Genomic DNA, 17,355 nt, shown 5'->3' on the forward strand with positions numbered 1-17,355 from the left:
CACAAACGCAAGCAATTATGTTGGATTATATAACACACATAAGGCTCGCAGTATGTAACACCACAGCAGGCTCCTGGGAACAATAGACAAATATAAGAATTCAAAATTCACATGGTAACATTAGATTTCAGAGTACAAATAAAATGGTATATAAAAAGCAAAATCTCCTTTACAGATGAAGTAAAGGAAGGAGAAACTAGTCTCCTACACAGACTCAGAATGAGAGCAGGTTGAGAAAACTGCATACATTTACACTCAGTATATAGCAATATAGTCTCAAGAATAGACTCAAAATGAAAGCAGATACTTAAACTCAAGAATAAATACTCAGACAAGCGTCTTAATCACACTTGGCAAGAAAGTAGATACTAATCTCTAGAACAACTTTAAATTGAAAGAAGACACAAGATATGTATACAATATACTCAGAGAGAAAGATATACATATGCTCTGAAAGAAAGCATAGACAAGTCTCAACAGCAGACTTGAAAATTCAGATAACAATGCTGTACAGACTCAAACTCAGCAAGAAAGAAGAGACAACTACAATCAACAGACTCAAAATCAAAGTGCGTATTGAAGGAGATTCCTTTCCAGCTGTAAACATCATGCTTATAGAGGGCGACAAACAGATGTCAATCCTTGAATTCACCTTCTGCCAATTTGATACTGGCCGAGGGCTTGCTATCATGCATGATGCCCAACAATGGAGGGCGCTCTGCTCGTGATGGTGATGCTGCGAGGTCAAAATGATGGTGTGCGGTAAACAAAAAATAAAGAAAATATATATTGGAAACCAGCAAACTTTCTTGATAATATTCCTAGATGGCACAGGGATTCATGCAGCTAATGCATATAGTTTGCTCAATTTGAATAATGCATTTGACTTTGTATATTTCAGGATTAGAGAAAATTATTTCTTTAAAAACAAAGCATTCTGATATATACATAATATAGATTTGTATGCTATGTATGGGAGTATAAAGAGTGACTTGATATTATTTTTATTGTAAACAATGTCAAATTAAAATGTATCTTGAGCTCCTTGACTTTGAATCCTATGTCATCAATATGAGGAAATATTCTAGCAAATGATGGCTGTCTGTAAATATGGATGGTTGAATTAAAATATCTTGTCAAGGAAAATGATTGATATCTTCATATTGAATACGTAACACCTAGATTATTCAAACACATGATTGATATTAAGAAAACATGTAGTTAATGCATGAGATTGCATGAAGAGGAATCAAAGATATCGGAACAGATGATAGACAAGAACCTAGAACATAAAATGATGATGTTGCTGTCCCAGAAAAGAGAGATTTTGAATAATCAAATGTGGTCTGGTGAATGAGAAATGATGAAAGTGGAATGGATGATAGAGTGAATTGAATACATGATGATGTGAATGGAATGTATGAAAGTGTGAATAGAACATAGTGTGAATGGTGAATGATATGTACAAATGTCTTAACAGGGACGTTTTAGTGTCAATAGAAAGGAAAATATGTGAATGGCGTGAAAGTCAGAGTGAATAGAATGGAAGAGAATGTGAAAGGGGTCATGGTTTTGAGAATGTTTATCAAATAAAAAAGAATCCACATTCAGGATTAAACAGTAAATACAGAAATTAATTAAAAGATGATTACACCATAAATGTGTTGCATGACCATGTGAAAATAATGAATCATACTGCAAAAAGAAATCTGAAACTAAGAGACTTGTGAAAAAAAATGGATAAGAGTTGAAATAGAAACGACAAAAAATGAAATTTAAAAGGAGTATGAGAGAGGAGAAATACTAAGTGTAATGTTAAGGTGGTTCGAACAGGACAAACCTTCAAGTTCATTCTCTAGTTCTGCATCTTCCTGTATACTAGTCTCATCTTCAGTAGTATCCTCAGAACCCTGTGAACCACGTTGTTTAGATGCTATCTGAGCATGGAGAGCTTGTTTGGCCTTCTCTACAACATCTTCAGGTTCTCCTGGAGGATGACAGATTCAAAGTGACATAGACCCCTGTTACATCTGAGAGATTCCCTACCTCGGGCCGGCCCGGGGCCTACCTCGGGTCGGAAAGAAATCAAATGTAAACATCCCAAACCTACCTCGGGCCACCTTTTAGCGAACCTACCCGAGACCACATCCAGAGGTAGTCTCGGGTAGGTATCGGGCCGGCCCCGGTCCACCGATTCGTAGATGTAAACGCACACAAGCTTTCGAACCTATCTCGGTCCGTTCGCCAGCTGTCAAATTACGTCATAGCGCGCGCTATCCCCTCCCCAGCCCCGTCGTTCTTCGAATGTTTTTGCGGCATGCGACATGTGAATTGTGATTGATAAAGTCTTTGATTTGAGTGAAAAGAAGCATTTTAAACGTATCCTTTTCAAGTCGATCATATCTTCAACGACTGCTGGGATCATCAGCATTCTTTCAGAATCTCGGGTAATTTCAATTAGCGGGCGCGAATTATTCGGAGCCTAGATCGAGAGCGCCTGAAAAGTGTCGGCAATCGGATGCCGCTCGAAACAGTACAGATAGGGCGAAAGGGGGCGAAAGGGGAGGGAATGAACACTGTGATGTAAACAGACCACATTTCGGACTCGGTCCGTTTGCGAAAGCTAATCCACCAATAATCCAGTCAAGGTTGCAAGTGGACTCGGTCGGGTCTCGGGTAGGAAACTTTCAGATGTAACAGGGGTCAAAGTGTTACAGACATACATGTACGGAATAGGATCAGCTGGGGTTTACTTAGTGCTTATTTACCCAGAATGCATCATTTTGATTATTTCATCACCTGGCTGACAAAGGAGCATGAACATTTATGGATACATCGACTAAATTCCTGTCGGTTAGGAAGAAAGGCAACGACTCTCTCACACAATTAACATTTTACAAAGCATGCGTTTGATCCAACGCCCTTTTGCCAGCCCCACAGGTATTGAAATCTGCAGTGCATATGCAACCTGACGCCCCTATTTCAGCCAAATGACGATGTAATCATTGAATATAAATCTAACTGAATAAATCGCACATCTGTAAACTTAATTCTTCACAACATTTCATACCACTTATATGATGCCGAGGGTATTTCATGAAGCTGTTCGTAAGTTAAGAGCGACTTTAAGAACGACTGGTGATCCTTTCCTACGTGTCAAATAATCACCCATGAACATTTAATGGTGAATATCATTTACTACAAGAAAGGATCACCAGTCGTTCTTAAAGTCACTCTTATCTCACGAACAGCTTTATGAAACGGCCCCCCAAGGAAAAACAGGATCACAGTTTGCAGTAAAAAAAATATAATTTTCTACTAAAGATTGAATAGATATTGTAATTTTGCAAAATTTAACGATACATATTCATACTTTTATCCAAAGACACACATGTATGTGTATCAAAATAATATAAAGTACATGAGCCTAATCAGAGGACCTTGAACACCACAGAGAACCATCCTGCTTTGGTTTTATCTATAAAAAAAGGAATAATAAATTGAGCTCTCTCTCTATTTCTATCTAGAACAGATTAATAATTACCAATAAGTCAGAATGAATTGGAACCCTATCACATTGAACTTGTTATTGGTAACAAATTATCAAATTCTGGCTACTTGTTCTATTCCAATTGAATCAAATTGAATTAGCCACTTTAGTGACTTATCACTTTTCATTTTTAAAAAGTTTTATGAAACACAGTTCTAGAAAACAGAAGTGTTTGTTTGCAAAATCATTGTTACTGAAACATAGATGATACAGAGAGACACTGAATAGCAAGCGGTAGATAAGAATGTTCAAATCTGTTCTGTATCAAGTATTCTGTACATGCTTGCTGCAAAGTGAGAACATTAGAGAACAATACACGAGTTTTAAAGAAAGATATATCCAAAGAAGTCATACCATGCTCAATGGCCGCTTTCAGCGTTGCTTCTGTGTGTGAGGAGCCGTAAGGATTGCGAACAAGACGACGATGACGCCTGGTATTATCCTCCCACATATCAAGACGGAAATACTCTCTTGGCCTGCCAAAATGGTAGAAACATGATTAATGCAAAAAAAAATATTTTTTGCCTCACTGCATTAATTATTTGTATACTTATCTCTGAGTAACAGTATTTCAAATAGATTGTTTTCCCTTATCTTCATATCAAATGTCTGTTGATACAATCTAATGGCAGTAAAAAGCTATTTTTCAAATTTTAAGGGGAAATCACCAAGTATTAATCACATGCACCTATTGTATGGGTTGCCAAAAATTAGACTAATACCCTTTTTACACAGACTAAAATTTCCTTAACCCCGTACTATAGGTGGGGCTAAATGGCAATTTAGCCCCACCTATAGTACGGGGTTAAGCTTAGCCCACTTTCTTTTTACACAGCATTTTTGCAAAGTGGGCTAACCCCACCTATAGTACGGGATTATTTGGCCCTGCAAAAAAGCAGGGTTATCCCACCAATTGCGGTGCTAAGAGCAATAGTACGGGGTTAAGATCGCATGTGTAAAACGAAAGTGGGCTAAGCTTAACCCCGTACTATAGGTGGGGCTAAATGGCAATTTGGCCCCACCTATAGTACGGGGTTAAGGAAATTGTAGCGTGTGTAAAAAGTGTACGAGTGAAGTACTTGTACTACGAATGATCGACAAAAACCACTAGTCCGGGGTTAGCGAGTTTCGTGTGTGAAAAGCAAGCATTCCTTATCGGGGGTTAGCAATAACAATTTGGCATGTGTGAAAAGGAAAAAAAATAGTACGGGGTTAAGGATAGTACGGGGTTAGCGATAGTCCGGGGTTAAGAAAATCCTGTGTAAAAAGGGTATAAGATTTTTAAAGAAATTACCACAATCATGAGTTTTCTTCGTGTTTCCCAGTGCTGCTCCATACTTGATAACAATAATGTTTGAAATAAAGTTTTAAGAACCACAAATGAAGTGAGATGAATCATAACTGGCAGGTGAGTAGCAACCCACCATTTATCATAGTGTGGTTTGCATCTCCCCAATCTCTTCCAAACCAATAGCAATGAAGATATCATTAGGATCTTACCCTTCAGCCAAGTTTCCCCATGCACCATGTTTGTTGGTGAGTATATTAAGGGTCTTCTGGATGAGTTGGCTGGCCAGGATATGATCCCGCCTCTTAGCGGCAGTGATCAGGTGATCACACATCTTCTCCTCCTCTCTACAGTCCATCGACGTCTGTGCACAAAGTGACTGAAAGAGGAAAAGAAAAAGGGTTCATGATCAATTTAGTTGGGTATTTTAAATGTCTGTTGCAATTGGTGTGCATTTACCTTTCCGCATCAACCGCTTCCGTCCAAATACGTTTTAAGGGAAGATCATATCTGGGAGTGGACAGGCAGAGTGACACTGTGACAATAGCAGAGGAACAAAAGGAATGACAAAAATTTGTCTGTCAGGTCATGCAGTGCACTTACGGTCTACTGAACTATGGGACAGACAGACAGACAGACATACACCTGCAAGGAAAAAAAAAACCCAGGGCCAGCAGTGACATAATGCATGTTTCAACTTCTGGCATCAATCAAAGGCAAGCACAGAAATCACACCATTCCTAATCCAACTGCCGCATTCTTTAAGAGCTTTCATCTTATTCAACATTCACTTTTGAATTCATTTGTAACTTAAGCCTCTTTGCGTTTCTCTGATAGTGGATCCACAGCATGTGCCCTCATTGCCCCTTGTTAGATACACCACTGGCTTTCTACTTGTTCTCATCCTCACCTCAAACTCTGCATGCTTCTGAACATCTTCAGCCCTGTGCCTACTGAGGATAAACTCTGCCTCATTAGCCACACGCAAGAGATGTTCCCTCGTCAGGCCGGAGTAAAGCCTGCCCTCGTTGACCAGCTCGATGAAAGCCAGGCCTGCATGTTTCTGGATAGAGTTCTGCCATTCCTGGGAGCACAGCATCATGACTAGCTCAATGACTGAGTTGGATGACTTCATCGTTATCAGACCTGGAAGAGAAGGGAAGCGGGTAGAACAAATTACTTGGACTCCACACCACATCAAGACTGCCAAAAAACCTAATACTGAAAAGATTTTTAATCAAAGCCAGCTGAATATATGATGATTATTACATGAGCAATATTAGAAAATATATATTCTTCGTGCAGCTTGCAATCCAACTGATGAATGACTTTTTAAATGAACAATCACTAAGTGAATGATTGGTTTACGTTTCGTAAACAGACGAGAGAGATCATGAAATTGATACACCATTGTTGCTGTTTAATCACACTGAGCAAGAACAGGTTAAATTGTGATCTTCAAAGAAGCAAACTCTATGTACTATAGACCTTCATCTATTTTATCTAAAAGTTTGTTTACCAATTTACTACAACCCCTGTAGTACCTATTAACATGCTTAAGTCAGCGATTGTCACCACTTGAGACCGACATACGTAAATCCCATACAGCTGCAATTTGGGGGCACGTTATTTGTTCATGTCATAGCCACCACAGAATTCAAGAGTACAGAAACAACAAACATCATAAAGGGCTTTAGTAGTAATTATATGCAGGAGGTACCTTTGGAACACTACTAACATCCCTCCCCTCCCCTGGCCTTGTAGAGTTAAACTTCTTTCCATTGCTCCATATGAGCCTTACCTTCAATCAGCAGCTCCTGACCATGGCTTCCAAGCAGCGTCTTGGAAAGGAAGGGTGCAAAGTCCAGGAAGATCTCTCGCAGGAGCGGGGCAGCTGTCTCCAAGGCCTTGGTCAACCTCTCCTCAACGGTTCCTTCCGATGCTCCGGCTACCAGCTTCTTCTCTGCTAAAGATGGAGTCATCACTCCTTCTGCCACGCCCGAAAGATCCAAGGGCGGTGGTCTGTAGAGACTAGACTTCTCCTGGACTTCTGCTGGTAGAGGGGTGTTGGTGTAGGGGACGGTAGGGGCGTCACCAGGTGGCACTGGGGCATCCGGATTGGCAGAAATAGTTCCAGGAATAGTTCCTTGGGCACCTGGTGGCTGTTCACCATTCTTGGTTCCCGTCCATGGCCAGGTGTGAATGGGGCGTTTTTCTAGTGTGGTGAGAATGAGACCATTAATACTTACATCTAAACACTGATTTATAATGTACAGCATAATCTGGAGACTTGATACTATGTCATGTGTCTTTTATACATGTATCTTGATAGTTATTGGCCCGAATTCACAAAGGTGGTATTGAAAACCAACGGTTGAATGCATGGTTTTTTTTGTTTTTTTTTTGTCAGTGTGCCAAATTGACGCCTGTTACCATGGTTAGATACGCTATTTTATTCATGAGTCCACTGTTTGAAGAGTGGACTCATGAATAAAATAGCGTGGATAACCATGGCAACAGGCGACAATTTGGTGTACTGTGACAGAAGCGCGCATCAGCATTGGACATTTTTTAATATACGCGGTAAAAATAAGCGTAATTTATACAGGAAATCTGTATAAACCATGGACTCAACCGTGGGTTTTCAAAACCATCTTTGTGAATTCAAGCCATTGTTATTGAGTCTGATATTTCACTCAGTTCAGTTACAGATTCATTGAAAGAGCACAACAAATACAATCATAATGAAAATAAATTAAATAAATCGTCGCACGCACCACGAACCCTCCTCTCTGCGCACTTCGATGCGAAAGTTAGTTTGGCAGAAAACGCATTTAAAGAAAAGCTTTTTTAAACCCAGCAATAATTGCACCTACAAGGAGAGCAAATTATTTACCGGCGTCTTCGTTTGATTGTTCAGATTCCAAAGTTTCATCCCGTATCTTTATATTTTCTTGAAGTTAATTATCTACGCTACAGTGGGCATCGTAACAGAGCGGACAGTTCGTGGTGAAATTGCGAGGTGCGATAGCGCACTGCATCTATTCCACGAACCGTCCTCTCTCTGTTACGATGCCCACTGTGGCGTAAATAATTAACTTCAAGAAAATATAAAGATACGGGATGAAACTTTGGAACCTGAAGTTTTGAAAGAAGACACCGGTAAATAATTTGCTCTCCTTGTAGGTGCATGTATTGCTGGTTTTAAAAAGCTTATCTTTAAATGCGTTTTCTGCAGAAGTAACTTTCGCATCAAAGTGCGAAGAGAGGACAGTTCTTGGTGCGTGCGACGAAATGCCATTCTAAACCTCTGTTGAAAAATGCATCCATCTGGAATTTAGGACTACATATTCAGCAGTCATTGACTCTCCATCCCAATATATTCATATGTTCTACATACAGAGTTTGAGAACATTGATCATATCAGAATTTACTGGAAGAACAAATGATCTTAACAGAAAACTATAAATCTGCATGATTTTTGCTATCATTATTCTTGTAATAAGAGAGATCTGCGTGAAAAAAATAATGATACAATCAAATCAAATGCAGCTAAATGTGTCACACACAAATTGGATACACGGCAAGGTAAGTGTCAACATAACACTAGAAAGATAAATGAACACCAAGGAAAATATTCAGGCTAAAATAATAATAATCATTCGGTTTGTTTTCAAAAATCACTGCAATGTTGTTTTAAAACACATAAATTTGCACATTTACAGAAAAGGACACGCTCAACATGACTAAATACAGATTGCCTTTGAGGGAAGTTTACAAAATGTGTGAATATATATAACAGAGAATTCATGAAATATAAATGCAAAATTTCCATCATTTTTCTTTATTAGACCATATCATTAGGAGACTCAGGTAATGCATTTATTAAAGCCAATACAGGATACAGAAACATTGTAAATGTATGTATGTATGTATATTCTGCCAACATCTCAAACACATTTAAAGTATTATCTAGAAGTGATAACAGGATTAGCTTACACTGCAGTGATAACATAGACTGAACAAACATTTGCATTCTAAGGCACAATTGAATATAATGTCAAAATAAATAAATAAATAAAAAAGGAGCAGGGGTTAGCAATCACACCTGCATGCACTCACCGTCCGACTCACCAACTTTCTCTGACGCCATGACGATCGATGATATCGACGATGTACCCTTCGGTGGAGGCATCGCTCCTTCAGCTCCGCCCTCCTCCGTCGACTCCCCATGTGCATCCACATCCTTTTTAATGGCAGTTGGTGAGGCGATATCCTTGGTGGGCGGAGTAGGAGCTTTGGACTCCTCCTCCTCGTCTCCTTCCAAGGAGCCATTCAAAGAGACTTCCTGCATCTCGTCTCCATCTTTGCCCGACATATCATCAGTGATGGTGGGGATGATGTCGCTGGTGGAGACGGTCTTCTTGTCGTCGATGCCATTCTCGATGGTGTCTTTCAACTTACCATCATCCTCATCATGGATCTCTTTTTCCTGTAAGGTAGACACAGGTTTGTTTTAAACTATTGAAAAGTCTTTATCTCAAAAAGCCCTGTGTGGTAGTGCCAAAAACACATGAAAAGAAAATGGGTCAATGCCTAATAAAAATTTGGTTTAACTAATAATAATAAACACAGCATTTATTATGCGCCATCTATCTAGTAAACTTTTCCGAAGCGCCTAGTGAAGAGGAGCAGCTTGGCGAGACAAGAATCTGACCAATGTCACAGAAGGTCAATAACATGCAGAACGGGAAAATCATCTTATAATGCAAACAAGATCAATTGAATATTTTGATTTTATTTCATTCCATCATTATCATCATCTTTCAGTATTTTTATATCATTCTCAAAATATTTTACATCAAAAATTCAACCATAGACCTTGGTGTCTAAGAGCAACAAGTGGAATGCCTCTGGCCGTCTCACCTGCATCACGCGGTTCAATATAGCAGCAGTGCTGACTTTGAATACTACTCTAACTCGCACAAGATGTTCAGTGATACATGGTTACTCTTATGTCCACTTTTTATGAACTAGACCAATAAACTTACAGAGATATGATGGTTATTCACCAAAAAACCCCAACATGGCCAAAGTTCATTGACCTTACATGACCTTTGACCATGATCATGTGACCTGAAACTCAAACAGGATATTCAGTGATACTTGATTACTCTTATGTACAAGTTTCATGAATCAGATCCATAAACTTTCAAAGTTATGATGGTAATTCAACAGATACACCCAATTTGGCCAAAGTTCATTGACCTTTGACCTTGGTCATGTGACCTGAAACGTGCACAGGATGTTCAGTGATACTTGATTACTCTAATGTCCAAGTTTAATGAACTAGCCCAATAAACTTCCAAAGTTATGATGGTAATTCAACAGATACCCCCGATTCGGCCAAAGTTCATTGACCCTAATGACCTTTGACCTTAATCATGAGACCTGAAACTTGCACAAAATTTTCAGTGATGCTTGATTACTATTATGTCCAAGTTTCATGAATCAGATCCATAAACTTTCAAAGTTATGATGGGAATTCAACAGATATCCTCAATTCGGCCAAAGTTCATTGACCCTAAATGACCTTTGACCTTGGTCATGTGACGTGAAACTCATGCAGGATGTTCAGTGATACTTGATTAACCTTATGTCCAAGTTTCATGAACTAGGTCCATATATTTTCGAAGTTATGATGACATTTCAAAAACTTAACCACAGGTTAAGATTTCGATGTTGATTCCTCCAACATGGTCTAAGTTCATTGACCCTAAATGACCTTTGACCTTGGTCATGTGACATGAAACTCTAATAGGATGTTCAGTAATACTTAATTAACCTTATGGCCAAGTTTCATGAACTAGGTCCATATACTTTCTAAGTTATGATGTCATTTCAAAAACTTAACCTCAGGTTAAGATTTGATGTTGACGCCGCCGCCGCCGTCGCCGCCGCCGTCGGAAAAGCGGCGCCTATAGTCTCACTTTGCTTCGCAGGTGAGACAAAAATTGCAATCTCTTAGACTGTATTTGTATTTGATTTTTTTTATAAATCAACTAACTAAATGGAATTCAATAAAAATAAATATTTTTTCAATTGATGGTTGTCCTTATACTGCCAGCCCTTCTTCATAAAATTTTGAGTAGTCTTAGAGTACTAAGTTAATACTCTTGAACAATATTCATATAGCATCATTTATCCATAAGGTATTTGGGGGTATTTTGCCCCCAATGTGTGAATCTATGACAAATTTGCACTCTGCTGAGCATACATGTATGATACCATTTCCATAGCTTATAACAAAATTAACTGACCTTATCTGTCTTCTCCTCCTCTTGCCCAGCACTGCTATCATCCTGAGACGGAGGATCTTCTCTCATCCTGTTATCCTCCTCCTCTTCCTCTTCCTCCTCTTCTCCTTCATCCTCCCCATCTTCTTGTTCCATCGCTCCCTCTTTCTCTGCTGGTACCCTGGTTGCCTCCTTATTATCCATTGTGGGAGCAACTGGTTGGAAACAAAGCGATATGTAATCATAGAGAGATAGGCAGAGAGAAAAGGTTACATAAAAGGAAAGAGATGGGGAAAGCAGGGATGCCAATTGGAATTGATCATGAAATGTCTGAAAATCATCTAGAATGAGCCATTTTATACAAAAAAAACATAATTTCTATGGCTGAAAATAAGTTTAAGGAGTCTGAATTTATATTCGAGTCTGAAAGTGGCATCCCTGGGAGAAAGTGAGAGAAAAACTATGTACAAAGGATAAGGAAATCATGAGCTTGCAATTGGCTGTGGCAAATTGACCATTCTATCGTAACTCTTAATAAAAGAAGTGCACGAAAAATTATCATTCTTAACAAACTCATGGTGTTTCCTTCGAACCTCAACTGATTTTGATGCTTTCAACCGTATTATCGGTGATGAAGATAACTTCTCAGGAAGAACTGTCTGAATTCCTTGAATAAGAGATTAAAATACATGTAACTTCTGAGGATCAAAAATTATCTTTCAAAGGGCAACATACCATTTTTCTTCAATGGCTCCTCTGCTACTTTATGAGCTCCATCCAGCTCCTGAGAGGCAGCTCCAAGAGGCTCCTTCCTGACTCCATGTGGATCCTGTTGGTTAATGGAGACCTGTGCTCCTGCAGGAGCACTTGTCTGAGCCACGTCTTCCTTTGATCCATTCTTTACTATTTGCTCTTGACTCCTGCCTTGAGCCGTCTGGGTGGCTCTATTGTCCATCTGAAGGAATTAGAAGTTGAAGATTTGTTTTACTAACATGAACTGCACATAAACATTCATTGAAGTTAGCAGTATGAAGAACATTGATGAATTAAACTTTAATTCATTGAATAGTAATGTATTGAATTTCGCAAAACCTAATTGACATATTCTTGTCATATAGACATGCATTACAGAGGTTGGTGCAAACAAGGGCAATACCTTCCATACAGTCTGCATGTCCATAGCATTATAGACCAAGACCTTCAATATCCAACTACACTGCAATCTTCAATCCGGGGAAGAAATGCATCAAAATATGTATGACAATAGGTTTGCGGTCAACTTACTTCTTGTTCGATGTCATGAGCAGAGACCTGAGACTTCTGGATGGAATTCTGTCTGGAGAGGGCTGGGGAGTTGTCTGAGTCTAAGATATCACGGTAACGGGCCACCATCAGGACCGAGATGAAGTAAACGATAGCCAGGGCCAGGAACTGGGCCTGCTTGCTCTCCTCCTGACCAAAATAGGACAATGGATTAATCAGGATCAAACTAAAATGGAGGACTGTATGACCATGTGCATGATGAAATTATTCTGACCATGATATGGCATTCTTTAATGATGAAATTTTTGAATAGTTAATATAATAGGAGCGATAACAAAACATATAGTGTGTTTGTAAGACTATGGTACATAATCCTAATCATCTTATTACTATCAGTGATACCAACACCATCATCATAAGCATTGTCATCATCTCTATCATGATTTACTATAATCATCATAATTACCATAATCAACATCATCATCATCATCACTACCACCACCACCATCACCATCATAATGACCAACATCATCATCATGATCATCACCATCATAATCATCATCATTCCATCAACAACATCATTACCATCATCACTATCACCATACACCACCACCATCACTATCATCATCACCATCACCAACATCATCATCATCATCATCATTCCATCAACACCACCACCAACATCATTACCATCATCATCACAACCACCACCACCATCATCATCGTCATCATCATCATCATCACTATCATCATCATCATTGTCATCATCATCATCACTATCATCATCATCATGATCACTATCATCATCATCATCATTGTCATCATCATCATCATCACTATCATCATCATCATCATTGTCATCGTCATCATCACTATCATCATCATCATTGTCATCATCATCATCACTATCATCATCATCATTGTCATCACTATCATCATCATCATTGTCATCACAACCATTTCAACCATCACCACCAACACCATCATTACAATACCAGAATCCCCATGATGCTTACCACATCTCTGTAGACGACTGCTCTAAGCCTATGGATGTCCATGTCTTGAAGCAGTCTCTCCAGGTCTCGGACAGGAGACATCGGACTTGCAAGATTCTCAACTATGTTCTATGAGGACAAAACAAAAAATGAGAAAAGGAATGTTTCAAACAACTGGTGTCAAAGAGTATTTTATTATTCAAAAAAATATTTCTCTGGACTTGCATTTCGATTGGGTTTGTACGTTTTAGATTTACTTATTTTAGAAACACAGATACTTTTAATCGGATAAAAAATTATTGATATTGCATAAAGACAGAGTAAATAAATGATGTGGTTATTTCTATTACTCTTTGCAATATTTCCTGGGGTTTATTTCAACTTCTTTTTTTCTAACTGACTTAATCATGAAATCAGAGATTTGTGTCATCATAAAAGACAAATGGCTGTATTCTCCATCCAGATTGAAATATATCAAAAGAAATAGCAATTATTTCCTACTCTTTCCTTCTTCATCACACAATTGTGATGTTATGTTTCTTAGCTTAATTAGGATGAAAGTACATCCCTCATCTATGTTTATTTACTCAAATTCTATACATCATGTACCCATATTCACTAAAATTTCACAAAATTTATTTCTCCCCTTTCACACAAAAATATCACCTGAACCCATGCTACGCATGTAATTTTCTTGACAGTGTGAATGACATCAAATTTGCATTTCACAAAACATACAAAATTGTATTAGTAGAAAAAAAGTGAATTTACAAAACTTTTTAAGCATTCAAATAAACCACTTCTTATTTCTCAATAGAGTTAAACAAACAATTTGTTAGTGCAGATCCATGCTGAAAATACCTCTTATTTGATCAGTAATTTGAATAATGTTAAAAGAAAATGGCCATAATTTCAATGCAACATTTTCAAGAATTTCAAAATGGGGAATAAATAAAATAGAAAGTCGATCAAAAATAAAAATAATAATATGCAGGCATTTTACAAATCTAAATCTGAGTATGTTTAATTCCAAACTAATCTCAGTCTAATTTCACGTCCAAATACACAGATTGTGTCCATGAGAATAGAGGGGTCTCTGTCTAATACCTATGGAAAATTAAAAAATGACTACACAATAAAAAAAGTAGGTAACAGGCAATTAATGTACCTCTTTAATCTCAACTTAAAACTAATCATACCAAATGCTGGAATGTTATGCAATAAGATCTAGAATGTCCATATTCCAAAAGAAAAAAAAAACAGTTGTAATTCATGCAAGAAAAAGAACCCATGCCAAAGAATGGGAAAATCCAGACAGACCAGTTTACATGGTATTGCTGTTGCATGCCACTCAGGGAATAAACTCTTATGCATCGTTCACACCTGATTCAACAAAACTGTTTACAACAAAGCTGTGTTTTACAATGCCATAATCAATGTCATAATGATCCCATTTATATGATATTATTCTCTGTATGCTTACTTTTACACAAAAATCATTGTACCGTGACCTTTAAAGACTTTGTTTGGTAGACATTTTTATTCTATCGTACCACATTTTTGATGACTCATATTGCAATCGATTTTGTGCACCAAACGTTGTCAAGTTTTGCTTCTGAACTTTGTTGCTTAGCCTTGCTGTGCCATGTGTGAACGAGCCATGAGCATTTCAAGAGGGTCACTGCAAACGCATTCAACACTCAAATGTATCTGTGATGGTCAGTTTTCACAGAGACATGAAATATTCACAAAAGATGCAAGTTTAAAACAATAAGGCAAGGTCCTACATCTGTAAGTAAGACTCCAGAATTATACTCTAGGTGGTTCAAGAACTATTGTGGATTCGAGGCCTACATGGTATCAAAAATCAATATGACAAGATGCATTATTCTGAAACTTCTCACAAAATATTTAAAACACAGTTGATGATGCTTCAAATATATATTATAAATGTTTAAATATATATTCATGTATATGTATATCTATAAATATATAATTATATATTTACATAAAAATACCCCACAAGTTTAATGAGTACACTCTTAATTCTCATAATGTTCCTTAATTTGAAATGGCAGAAACTATTTGATCAAATACATGGGCACGTAATAAGGAATTGGAATTCATATGAAAAATATGAAGATGCCAAAAAACTTGATGTTAGTAAGAACCCCGGTGGGGTCACTCAATATGACTTGGGGACCGCATGACCGTTACCAAAATCGCGGGAAAAGGGGTCAATTTCATGGAACGTCCGCGGACAGAACACTCCTCGAAGTAGTGAAAATAGGGGTGCTCACCGTCCTCGATCTGATGGAAATAGGGGTCAGGAAAAAGGAGAGAACGATTACGGGAAGTAAAATCCGTCGCCGAGTCACCAGCCGCAGAGGGCGCGCGCATCATGCTCTGTATCTTTATATGGACAACTGTACATTTATTTTTAGAAAGAATTCTACTTTTCTTATTTTTCAAGAAAAATAAAGTTCTTTTGGATTATTGTATCAGTATGACATGGCTCTTGGTCATCTTTAAGGACTAAGCACTCTGACGCCTGTGTTGCAATTTCCTCTAATGAGGAAAGGGTGTAAATGCCCTGTCCTTGAAATACGGTAAATAGGGGTAAATTTGCGAAATGGGCAAAAGTGTCCTTACAATCTTATAATTAGGGGTGTTTCAAGGTACCATTTTACCGCAATTTTGTCCTTGTTTTGCATGAAAATAGGGGGGTAAATTTCACAAAATGTCCTTGAAATTGACTGCAATAGGGGGTCACTTGCATTTGTGGTAACGGTCATACGTGTCCCCCTCTGCGGCTGAGTGACCCCACCGGGGTAAGAACCTAACACCAACTCACAACTAAAGCATATTTGCCAGTTCTGAAAGCCCAGAAATAATATAAAAAAATCATATTTAGATCATAAAATGTTGATATATAAAGTTTCCTTTCAAATTCTTTCACAGGCAGGTCTTTCAATACAGTGGGTGGACTAGGTCATCAAGCTTAATACTGTTCTCAGCAAATCATAGCAGTTTATAAGAGTCTTATCATTGTTCTCCTAGTGTGAATATTGATACAAAGTGCCAATGATAAACATAGACCCGCTTCCACAACTATGGTTACACTGATTTTATCTTTTCTTATGAATATTGGGTCCAAACTTGAGGCAATCCTAAAGCCACTTGGCCTAGTAGTCATTTTGTCTGACAATCAAAATGGTATAAATACCACTTTACTTTCTCCATTTCTCAAATATATTAGGCAAATGGATGATTGTAAAGAAAAAGGGATATAAGAACTCATGAGAAATTCATCATCAGCATTGTCTTGAGAATTTAAAAGAGCAAGCACGCCTGCTGAACATTTATGAGAGTGCAGTAAGAAGAAGCTCAAGTCTTTGACATTTTCAAAAAAAATTATTTGCGAAATTATTTCAGAGATTTTTCAGGAAAAGAATTCAGGACTTATGAGAAAGCATATTGAAGTATCTTCTGACAACTCTATCAAGAATCAACTAAGAATTCTCTTTAACCCTATCTAGGCCGGGGGGGGGGGGGCCTCGGCGGCCCCCCTTAATGATTCGCGGAATATTTTCGCCGCGCAAAATTTTTCTGACCACGCTGTTTGGTGACTTTTTACTTTCAAGTCCAGCGCAAGTTTTGAAACCAATTTTGGAATGCTTGGTATGCGGTTCCCAAATTATGCAACATTTTGTTGTGCATGTCAGACCAAAATTGCTAAAAAACATGATTTCGTGTACAAAGAAAATGCAAATTGTGTTTTCAACCAAAAATCATAAATGTAAGATTATTATCAGTTTTTGATAGTCTACATGGATTTGTTTTATGCTGCTTATGATATCAAAAGAGTTCCCTACATTGTTCATCAAAAAACAATTAAAAAAAAGAAATTGCAAAAAAAATATAACACATACAAGAAATTGATCTGATATCGCAATTTTTGTC

General features: G+C 37.9%; 1 protein-coding gene across 10 annotated transcripts in view; it reads right to left on the reverse strand.

Moving 5' to 3' along the window:
- Nucleotides 1-17,355, reverse strand: part of LOC121412155 (neurobeachin-like) — a 102,895-nt gene that overhangs the window by 8,392 nt on the left and 77,148 nt on the right. For 9 of the 10 annotated variants that reach the window (XM_041605105.1, XM_041605079.1, XM_041605097.1 and 6 more), the window contains 10 exons: nucleotides 13,414-13,521; nucleotides 12,419-12,586; nucleotides 11,870-12,089; nucleotides 11,159-11,349; nucleotides 8,961-9,330; nucleotides 6,640-7,053; nucleotides 5,749-5,984; nucleotides 5,051-5,217; nucleotides 3,905-4,026; nucleotides 1,841-1,987 (listed from right to left, as the gene is read on the reverse strand). In XM_041605105.1, the coding sequence (XP_041461039.1) occupies nucleotides 1,841-1,987; nucleotides 3,905-4,026; nucleotides 5,051-5,217; nucleotides 5,749-5,984; nucleotides 6,640-7,053; nucleotides 8,961-9,330; nucleotides 11,159-11,349; nucleotides 11,870-12,089; nucleotides 12,419-12,586; nucleotides 13,414-13,521 (2,143 nt within the window). The remainder of the gene's footprint in view (nucleotides 1-1,840; nucleotides 1,988-3,904; nucleotides 4,027-5,050; nucleotides 5,218-5,748; nucleotides 5,985-6,639; nucleotides 7,054-8,960; nucleotides 9,331-11,158; nucleotides 11,350-11,869; nucleotides 12,090-12,418; nucleotides 12,587-13,413; nucleotides 13,522-17,355) is intronic. The other variant, XM_041605071.1, reaches the window with a different exon arrangement.

The sequence above is a fragment of the Lytechinus variegatus genome, chromosome 1, assembly GCF_018143015.1.
Source record: "Lytechinus variegatus isolate NC3 chromosome 1, Lvar_3.0, whole genome shotgun sequence".
NCBI lineage: Eukaryota > Metazoa > Echinodermata > Echinoidea > Temnopleuroida > Toxopneustidae > Lytechinus > Lytechinus variegatus.